The sequence below is a fragment of the Rhinopithecus bieti genome, unplaced genomic scaffold, assembly GCF_001698545.2.
Source record: "Rhinopithecus bieti isolate Rb0 unplaced genomic scaffold, ASM169854v2 scaffold_13029, whole genome shotgun sequence".
Taxonomy (NCBI): Eukaryota; Metazoa; Chordata; class Mammalia; order Primates; family Cercopithecidae; genus Rhinopithecus; species Rhinopithecus bieti.
This window is the reverse complement of record NW_016807982.1, coordinates 241,019-251,815: the sequence shown is the minus strand read 5'-3', so window position 1 is coordinate 251,815 and position 10,797 is coordinate 241,019. Positions and strand designations below refer to the sequence as shown.

At 49.2% G+C, this 10,797-nt stretch overlaps 1 protein-coding gene across 3 annotated transcripts in view; it reads left to right on the top strand.

Annotated features, from left to right (window-relative positions):
- The window catches only part of SYNC (syncoilin, intermediate filament protein), a 26,381-nt gene that overhangs the window by 5,754 nt on the left and 9,830 nt on the right, over window positions 1–10,797 (top strand). For all 3 annotated transcript variants that reach the window (XM_017884431.1, XM_017884429.1, XM_017884430.1), the window contains exon 2: window positions 2,038–3,217. In XM_017884431.1, the coding sequence (XP_017739920.1) occupies window positions 2,038–3,217 (1,180 nt within the window). The remainder of the gene's footprint in view (window positions 1–2,037; window positions 3,218–10,797) is intronic.

Sequence of the window (10,797 nt, the reverse complement as noted above, 5' to 3'; positions counted from 1 at the left end):
TTTTTTTTTTTAAGACAGGGTCTCTGTTGCCTAGGCTGGAGTGCAGAGGGGTGCAATCACGGCTTACCACGGCCTCAACCTCCCAAGCTCAGGTGATTCTCCCACCACAGCCTCCCGAGTATCTGGGACTACAGGTGTGCGCCATCATGCCCAGCTAATTTTTTGTATTTTTTTGTAGAGATGGGGTTTCGCCATGTTTTTTTGCCCACGCTGGCCTCAAACTCCTGGACTCAAGAGGTCTTGGTCTCCCAAAGTGCTGGGATTACAGACATGAGCCACTGCACTTAACCATGGTTATTTTTTATTTTATTTGTTTATTTTTTGAGATGGAGTCTTGCTCTGTCACCCAGGCTGGAGTGCAGTGGTGCGATCTCGGCTCACTGCAAGCTCGGCCTCCCAGGTTCACGCTATTCTCCTGCCTCAGCCTCTGGAGTAGCTGGGACTACAGGCGCCTGCCACTATGCCTGGCTAATTTTTTGTATTTTTTAGTAGAGACGGGGGTTTCACTGTGTTAGCCAGGATGGTCTCGATCTCCTGACCTCGTGATCCACCCTCCTAGGCCTCCCAGAGTGCTGGGATTACAGTTGTGAGCCACCGCGCCTGGCCTTTTTTTTTTTTTTTTTTTTTTTGAGATGGAGTTTCGCTCTTGTTGCTCAGGCTGGAGTGCAATGGTGTGATCTCATGTCACTGCAACCTCCGCCGCTCGGGTTCAAGAGATTCTCTTGCCTCAGCCTCCCGAATATCTGAGATTACAGGCATGCACCACCATGCCTGGCTAATTTTGTATTTTTAGTAGAGATGGGATTTCTCCATGTTGGTCAGGCTGGTCTTGAACTCCCAACCTCAGGTAATCCACCTGCTTTGGCCTCCCAGAGTGCTGAGATTACAGGTGTGAGCCACCGCACCTGGCTGACCATGGTTATCTTTAAGTGTTTAGATAAATTACATGGAAAAGAAGGTTGAAATATCTGATCCTAGAAGGAAGTATCAGGTAAATCCAGCGGCTAAAAGTTACAAGGAAGGACTGGGTGTAGTGGCTCAATGCCTGTAATCCCAACACTTTGGGGGGCTGAAGAGGGCGGATCACTTGAGGTCAGGAGTTTGAGACCAGCCTGGCCAACATGGTAAAACCCCATCTCTACTAAAAATACAAAAATTAGCTGAGTGTGGTGGCATATGTCTGTAGTCCCAGCTACTTGGGAGGCGGAGGCTGAAATGGCACCACTGTACTCCAGCCTGGGTGGCAGAGCAAGACTCCATCTGAAAGAAAAAAAAAGTTAAAAGGAAGGTTTTAATCTCAACGTTATAATTTTATTAGAACTGGGTTGGGTGCGGTGGCTTACGCCTATAATCCCAGCACTTTGGGAGGCCAAAGCGGGCAGATCACGAGGCCAGGAGTTTGAGACCAGCCTGACTAACATGGTGAAACCCCATCTGCACTAAAAATACAAAAATTAACCGGGCATGGTGGTGTGCACCTGTAATCCCAGCTACTCAGGAGGCTGAGGCAGGAGAATCACTTGAACCTGGGAGGCAGAAGTTGCAGTGAGCCAAGATCGCACCACTGCACTCCAGCCTGGAGACAGAGCAAGACTCCATCACCCACCAAAAAAAAAAAAAAAAAAATGGCATGGTGGTGCTACTTGGGAGGCGGAGGCAAGAGAATTGCATGAACCAGGGTGCAGAGGTTGCAGTGAGCCGAGATTGCACCACTGCCCTCCAGCCTTGGCAACAGAGTGGGACTCCATCTCAAAGAAAAAAAAATTATAATTGTGGAACAAACAGTGGTGCCTCAGGTATCTCGAGTCCTTGGAGCTGGATAAGCAGAGACCATATGGTGATGTCACTGGGAGGCTGGCAGGGGATCTACACGGTGGTTGGGTGTGTGAAGGGGTGGATTGACAGAGTGGAGGGAGCAGACGAGTGGCTGCTGACATCTAAGAACCTGGGGTAGTCTAGACCCGTGGCTGCTGGCTCCAGGATTGCACCATCCTGGGATTGTGGCTGCCTTTTCACTTTCAATCATTTCTTTTGCAGGAAAACAAGAGCAGAAGCCAATTCTCCTCTTCCAGAGAACTCTGAATCCCTAAATGAGGCAGAAGCCTTGAACCCAGAAGTTACTCTATCTTCAGAGGGGTACTTAAACCTCGAAGACATTCTCTACCTGGAGGACACAGGGGACTTTGATGAGACACTCTATGTGCAAGAGACTGAGAAGCCAGAGGAGGCCCTGTATATTGAAGAGGCCATGCAGCCAGATGAGGCTCTGCATGGGGAGGAGCCTGGGAATCCAGAGGAGACAGTGAGTATGGAGGAAACCATGGAGCCAGATTGGATGCAGTTTGTGGAGGGACCCGTGGAGCCAGGAAAGCCCACAAACCCAGAGCAGGTTGTTTATGAGGGAGAGACAGTCACAAAGGCGGAGAAATCTAACCCTGAGGAGAGCCTCAGAGCCGAGCCGAGCCCCAGCATAGAGGAGAACCTGAGCATAGAGGACCTGGAATTGCTAGAAGGGCGTTTCCAGCAGTGTGTCCAAGCTGTGGCCCAGCTGGAAGAGGAGAGGGATCAGCTCATCCATGAGCTTGTATTGCTCCGGGAACCAGCCCTGCAGGAGGTACAGCAGGTCCATCAGGACATCCTGGCTGCCTACAAGCTCCATGCCCAAGCAGAGCTGGAGAGAGATGGCCTAAGGGAGGAGATCCGGCTGGTCAAGCAGAAGCTTTTCAAGGTGATGAAGGAATGTGTGGCCTACCAATACCAGCTGGAGTGCCGCCAGCAGGACGTGGCTCAGTTTGCTGATTTCCGGGAAGTGCTGACTACGAGGGCAACCCAACTCTCAGAGGAACTGGCCCAGCTCCGGGATGCCTATCAGAAGCAGAAGGAGCAGTTGCGGCAACAACTAGAAGCCCCTCCAAGCCAGAGGGATGGGCACTTTCTCCAGGAAAGCCGGCGACTCTCTGCCCAGTTTGAAAATCTCATGGCAGAGAGCCGCCAGGGCCTGGAGGAGGAGTATGAGCCTCAGCTCCTGCGGCTCCTAGAGAGGAAAGAAGCTGGGACCAAAGCTCTGCAGAAAACCCAGGCTGAGATCCAGGAGATGAAGGAGGCTCTGAGACCCTTGCAAGCAGAGGCCCGGCAGCTCCACCTGCAAAACAGGAACCTGGAGGACCAGATCTCACTTGTGAGGCAAAAACGAGATGAAGAGGTTCAGCAGTACAGGGTAGGCCCATTGGACATGAAAGGAACTGACGTCTTTTAACCTGGGGAAAGAGCGGCCAGAGTCCAAGGTCTTTGGGGCTGAAGGATAGTGTCACATGTAGGAGCAAAAATTTGTTCTTTGGGGCCATGCAATTCTTTTCTCCATTCTTCATTCATTCAGGCCCATGCTAGGGACTAAAGGTTATCTGCACTCTGGTTTTTTTTTTTTTTTTTTTTTTTTTTGAGACGGAGTCTCAGTCTTGCTCTGTCTCCTAGGCTGGAGTGCAGTGGCGCGATCTCAGCTGACTACAAGTTCTGCCTCCCAGGTTCATGCCATTCTCCTGCCTCAGCCTTCTGAGTAGCTGGGACTACAGGCGCCTGCCACCACGCCCGGCTATTTTTTTGTATTTTTAGTAGAGACAGGGTTTCACCGTGTTAGCCAGATGGTCTCAATCTCCTGACCTCGTGATCCACCTGCCTCAGCCTCCCAAAGTGCTGGGATTACAGGCGTGAGCCACCGCGCCCGGCCAGCACTCTATGTTTTTATTTTGTTTGTTTGTTTTTTGAGACGGAGTCTCGCTCTGTCGCCCAGGCTGGAGTGCAGTGGCTGGATCTCTCAGCTCACTGCAAGCTCCGCCTCCCGGGTTTACGCCATTCTCCTCCCTCAGCCTCCCGAGTAGCTGGGACTACAGGCGCCCGCTACCTCGCCCGGCTAGTTTTTTTTTTTTTTTTTTTTTTTTTTTTTGTATATTTTAGTAGAGACGGGGTTTCACCGGGTTAGCCAGGATGGTCTCGATCTCCTGACCTTGTGATCCGCCCGTCTCGGCCTCCCAAAGTGCTGAGATTACAGGCTTGAGCCACCGCGCCTGGCCACTCTGTGTTTTTTTGTGACAGGGTCTTGCTGTCACTTAGGCTGATGCAGTGGCATGATCACAGCTCACTGCAGCCTCGACCTCTCAGGTTCAAGGGATCCTCCCACCTCACCCTCTTGAGTAGCTGGGACTACAATCGTGCACCACCATGCCCAGCTAATTTTTTCTATTTTGAGACAGGTGCAGTCTTGTGGGCTCACTGCTGCCTCAACCTCCTGGGCTCAAGCGATCTTCCTGCCTTAGCGCCCCCAAGCAGCTGGGACTACAAGTGTGTGCCACCACACCTGGCTAATTTTTTGTAGAGACAGGGTTTCACCATGTGCCCCAGGCTGAGTTTGAACTCCTGAGCTCAAGCTATCCGCCTGCCTTGGCCTCCCAAAGAGCTAGGATTATAGGTGTGAGCCACTGCGGCCGGCCAATTTTTGTATTTTTTTGTAGACAGGGTTTTGCTATGTTGCCCAGGCTGGTCTTGAAATTATGGGCTCAAGTACTTTTAATGGCAAAAGCTGCAATTAATTTTGCACCAACCTTAATAGAATCCTCTAATCTTCATTTTCCTTTTATGTGCATTTGTCCCCATCTCTCTTGCATTCAAGTTATTTCTGATTAAGTGTGAGCCAGTTTTAATCCGTTTTTAGAACAGAGTGGGATATAAATACTAAGTGAATAAACAATTACGTAGTCCCTCCTAGACTGTGGACTTTCAGAAGGTAGGGAATACATTTTACTTGTCGTTCTATTACTCTCTGCTACTCAAGGCTCAGAGCACATGTGCTGCTGGGCACTAATGAGAAAACTGTAGTGTGGTGCTCTAAGCAGTGTTTTAATCTTTTGAAATACTGATTCCTTTGGATAAACTTAAAAATCTATGTCCTCCCACAGATTTTGATATGCCCTTAAAGGAACAAGTTTCCCTGTTGAAATGGCTGCATTCACTTCACTGAAGATTTTGCCAAGCTTTCTGTAGTTTGTATTATGAAAACACTCTGGCCGGGAGCACACGCCTGTAATCCCAGCACTTTGGTTGGGAGGCTGAGGTGGGTGGATCACAAGGTCAGTAGTTTGAGACAAGCATAGCCAATATGGTGAAATTACATCTCTACTAAAAATACAAAAATTAGGGGGGCATGGTGGCATGTGCCTGTAGTCCCAGCTACTTGGGAGGCTGAGGCAGGAGAATCGCTTGAACCCGGGAGACAGAGGTTGCAGTGAGTTGAGATTGTGCCACTGCATTCCAGCCTGGGTGACAAAGTGAGACTCTGTCTCAAAAAAAAAAAAAAGAAAAGAAAAAAGAAAACACTGTGGTTTTGGGGGTCATAATACTGAATGTTTTTTATTTTATTCATTTATTTATTTTTGAGATGGAGGCCTGCTCTTTCACCTAGGCTGGAGTGCCCTGGAGCAATCTCAGCTTACTGCAAACTCTACCTTCTGGGTTCAAGTAATTCTCTTGTTTTTCTTTTCTTTTTTTTTTTTTGAGACGGAGTCTCGCTCTGTCACCCAGGCTGGAGTGCTGTGGCCGGATCTCAGCTCACTGCAAGCTCCGCCTCCCGGGTTTATGCCATTCTCCTGTCTCAGCCTCCCGGGTAGCTGGGACTACAGGCACTGCCACGTCGCCCGGCTAGTTTTTTGTAGTTTTAGTAGAGACGGGGTTTCACCGTGTTAGCCAGGATGGTCTCGATCTCCTGACCTCGTGATCCACCTGTCTCGGCCTCCCAAAGTGCTGGGATTACAGGCTTGAGCCACCGTGCCCGGCCAATTCTCTTGTTTCAGCCTCCTGAGTTGCTGGGACTACAGGTGCCTGCCACTGCGCCCGGCTAATTTTTTGTATGTTAGTAGAGATGGGGTTTCACCATGTCGCCCAGGGTGGTCTCAAACTCCTGAGCTTAGACAGTCCACCCGCCTTGGCCTCCCAATTATTTTTACAGAGTCTCACTCTGCCACACAGGCTAGAATGCAGTGGCACGATCTCAGCTCACTGCAACCTCTGCCTCCTGGGTTCAAGCAATCCTCCTGCGTCAGCCTCCCAAGTTGCTGGGATTACAGGCCTGTGCCACCATGCCCAGATAATTAGTGTATTTTAGTAGAGATGGGGTTTCACCATGTTGGTCAGGCTGGTCTCGAACTCCTGACCTCCGGTGATCCACCGGCCTTAGCCTCCCAAAGTGTTGGGATTACAGGGGTAAGCCACTGCGCCCGGCTGTAATACTGAATGTTTTTAAACTCTTCATACTCCCCTTACCCCATTTTAAAAAAATTGTTCGCAATCTAGTGAAAAGTAATTTATTTAGCATCAATACTATCCATAACACCCAGTACTCAGATAGAGTATTAATGTATTAATGAGATACAACATTAATAATTGTATCTCAGGGTAGAAAATAACAGGCGATTTATGAGAGGTGCAGGTAAAATGGCTGTGGGATAGATTATTATTATTATTATTATTGTTTTCTGAGACGGAGTCTCTCACTCTTGCCCAGGCTGGAGTGCAGTGGTGCGATCTCGGCTCACTGCAACCTTCAGCTCCTGGGTTCACACCATTCTCCTGCCTCAGCCTCCCGAGTAGATGGGATTGCAGGCGCCTGCCACCACACCCGGCTAATTTTTTTAATTTTTAGTAGAGATGGGGTTCACCATGTTAGCCAGGATGGTCTCGATCTCCTGACCTTGTGATCCGCCCATCTCGGCCTCCCAAAGTGCTGGGATTACAGGCATGAACCACCACACCCAGCCGGGATAGATTATTTTTAGCCACTGGTTAAATTAGAGAACTCTTCATTAAAAAAGAGGTGGAATTTGGGCTAGGTATGAAAGTATAGGGAGAATCTAGACCAGTGCTGCCCAACAGAAATATAGTGCAAGTCACATAAATAATCACAAACTTTCTAGTAGCCACATTAAAATAGGCAAAGATTCAGCTGAGCTAAGCCCGAGGGGAGCAGGGGAGAAAATATATAGGTAAAAAAATTTTTAATGTATTTTATCTAACTTAACATATCTGAAATATAATTAGTAACTTGGCTGCAGGTGAAAAACTTGAGTTTTGGACTTTATTCAGTAGACTGCTGCATCATTAAAGGGATTTAATCAGGGAAGTAACATGATTGCCTTACTACTTTTTTTTTTTTTCCTGAGATGGAGTCCGCCTCTGTCACCCATGCTGGAGTGCAGTGGCACAATCTCGGCTTGCTGCAACCACCGCTTCCCAGGTTCAAGTGATTCTCCTGCCTCAGCCTTCCAAGTAGCTGGGATTACAGGCGCCTGCCACCATACCTGGCTAATTTTTTTTTTTTTCTTTAGTCAGAGTCTTGCTCTATCGCCTAGGCTGGAGTGCAATAATGCAATCTTGGCTCACTGCAACCTCCACCTCCTGGGTTCAAGCAATTATCCTGCCTCAGTCTCCCGAGTAGCTGGGACTACAGGTGCACATGCCACCCCCTAAGTTTGTGTATTTTTTTTTTTTTTTTTTGAGAAAGGAGTCTTGCTCGTGTCACCCAGCTTGGAGTGCAGTGGTGTATCTGGCTAACTGCAACCTCTGCCTCCTGGGTTCAAAGCATTTTCCTGCCTCAGCCCTGGTACATGGACTACAGTGCTAACACCATGGCTGGCTAATTTTTTTTTTTTGTTTGTTGTTTTTTTTGAGACGGAAGTCTGGCTCTGTCGTCCAGGCGGAGTGCGGTGGCCGGCACATCTCAGCTCTGCAGCTCCGCCCCGGTTCCACGGCCATGTCTCCTGCCTTCCGCCTCCCAGTAGCTGGACTCCACGCTCATTTTTTGTATTCTTAGTAGAGATGGGGGTTTCACTGTATCCCCGCCCGCGGCGTTCAATCTCCTGCCTGCTCGCCATCTCGGCCTCCCCGCAAGCGCGGGATTACAGGATTGAGCCACTGCGCCACCGGCCCGTAAATTTTGGTATTTTTATAGAGGCGGGTCGCACCATAGTATACGCCAGGCTGGTCAGGATGGTCTCGATCTCCTGACCTCATGATCCACCTGCCTCGGCTTCCCAAAGTACTAGGATTATAGGTGTGAGGCACTGAGCCCGGCCAATTTTTTGTATTTTAGTAGGGACGGGGTTTCACCATGTTGCCCAGGCTGTTCTTGAACTCCTGAGCTCAGGTAGTCTGCCCGCCTCGGCCTCCCAAAGTGCTGGGATTACAGGCATGAGTCACCAGGCCTGGCCCTAATTTTTATATTTTTGGTAGAGATGAGGTCTTACCATGTTAGCCAGCTGGTCTCAAACTCCTGACCTCAGGTGATCATCCTGGCTCGGCCTCCCAAAGTGCTGGGATTACAGGCTTGAGCCACTGCCTGCCTCTCTACTGGCATGATCTTGGCTCACCGAAATCTCCGCCTCCCGGGTCAAGTGATTCTTCTGCCTCAGCCTTCTAACTGGGATTACAGGTGCCCGCCATCATGCCCCGCTAATTTTTGTATTTTTAGTAGAGATGGGGTTTCACCATCTTGGCCAGGTTGGTGTCCAACTCCTGACCTCGTGATCCACCCGCCTCGGCCTCCCAATGTGCTGGGATTACAAGAAGTACTGGTGCAGGATGTAAAGTGGGCTAGAGATACAGAGCAATGGAGAATAATTAGAAAGCTACTGTAAGGAAGAGGTTAAGATGTTTTCAGATTTGATGATTTGTGCATCTTTCCAAGGATCGTTTTCCAAAGATAATCTTATGACACAAAGTTTTTAAAAAAATATTCAGAAGTCTGTCTGTCTATCTAATCTCTATCAAATGAATCTTTCTATCGATAGGAAGTCTTGGTCTTCCTGCCTCAGCCTCCCGAGTTGCTGAGATTACAGGTGTGAGCCACCTTGTCTGGCCTGAAACACTCTTGGTAGTATAATAGCTTCTCTTGTTGCTATACCATCATTAAAGTAGGAATCAAGGTCTGAAGGACCTAATTTTTCTTTCTGAAATGGCTTCCTAAACTGTTTGCTAAAGTTCTATTTCATCAACTTACTTTTTGTTTTATTTTTGAGATGTAGTCTCGCTCTGTTGCTAGGCTGGAGTGCAGTGGCATGATCTTGGCTCACTGCAACCTCTGCCTCCTGGGTTCAAGCGATTCTCGTGCCTCAGCCTCCCAAGTAGCTGGGACTGCAGGCTCACGCCACCACACCTACTTAATTTTTGTATTTTTAGTAGAGATGGGTTTCACCATGTTGGCCAGGATGGTTTCGATCTCCTGACCTCGTGATCCACCCGCTTCGGCCTCCCAAAGTGCTGGGATTACAGGCATGAGCCACTGCGCCCAGACCAGCAGCTTACTTCTTAAGGGTGTCCCTTTAATCCTTAGGCTGTACTCCACTGTTAATGATGGCAAAGTTTGCCTCCATCATCACCTTCATCATCAATTCATTCGTTTCCAAGTGCCTAACTACTCTGGGCCAGGCAGTGAGCTATGTGTTGGCAATACCAATTAGAAATAGTATGTGTGCCGGGCGCAGTGAATCACGAAGTCAGGAGTTCAAGACCAGCCTGGCCAGCTGGGTGCGGTGGCTCAAGCCTGTAATCCCAGCACTTTGGGAGGCCGAGACGGGTGGATCACGAGGTCAGGAGATCGAGACCATCCTGGCTAACACGGTGAAACCCCGTCTTTACTAAAAAAATACAAAAAAACTAGCTGGGCGATGTGGCGGGCGCCTGTAGTCCCAGTTACTCGGGAGGCTGAGGCAGGAGAATGGTGTAAACCCGGGAGGCGGAGCTTGCAGTGAGCTGAGATCCGGCCACTGCACTCCAGCCCGGGCTACAGAACGAGACTCTGTCTCAAAAAAAAAAAAAAAAAAAGACCAGCCTGGCCAAGATGGTGAAACCCCGTCTCTGCTAGAACTAGAAAAAAAAATTAGCCAGGTGTGGTGGTAGGCGCCTGTAATACCAGCTACTCGGGAGGCTGAGGCAGAATAGCTTGAACCTGGATGGCAGAGGCTGCAGTAAGCTGAGATTGTGCCACTGCACTCTTGCGTGGGTGACAGTCACTCACCTCAAAAAAAAAAAAAAAAGCCGGGCGCGGTGCCTCACGCGCCTGTAATCCCAGCACTTTGGGAGGCTGAGGCGGGCGGATCACAAGGTCAAGAGATCGAGACCATCCTGGCCAACAAGGTGAAACCCCGTCTCTACTAAAAAATACAAAAATTAGCTGGGTGTGGTGGCAGGTGCCTGTATTCCCAGCTTCTTGGGAGGATGAGGCAGGAGAATCGCTTGAACCTGGGAGGCAGAGGTTGTAGTGAGCTGAGATTGTGCCACTGCACTCCAGCTGGGCAAGAGCAAGACACTGTCTCAGAAAAGAAAAAAAAGAAATTGTGTGTGTGTGTGTGTTGGGGGGTGGGGGTAACGCTCCTGCCCTCAAAGAGTTTGTACTCCAGAGGCCAGGCATGGTGGCCCATGCCTGTTATCCCAGCACTTTGGGAGGCAGAGGCGAGCGGATCATGAGGTCAGGAGATCGAGACCACCTGGCTAACTCAGTGAAACCCTGTCTAGCTAAAAATACAAAAAAATTAGCCAGGAGTGGTGGTGCATGCCTGTAATCCCAGTTACTCAGGGGCTGAGGCAGGAGAATCGCTTGAACCCACGAGGTGAAGGTTGAGATCGTGCCACTGCATTCCAGCCTGGGCGACAGACTCTGTCTTAAAAAAAAAAAAAAGTTTGTAACCCAGAATGAGGCGTTAACAGACAAAATGAATGTATTTCATAAAATCTAAGCAGTTTTTTTTTTTTTTTTTT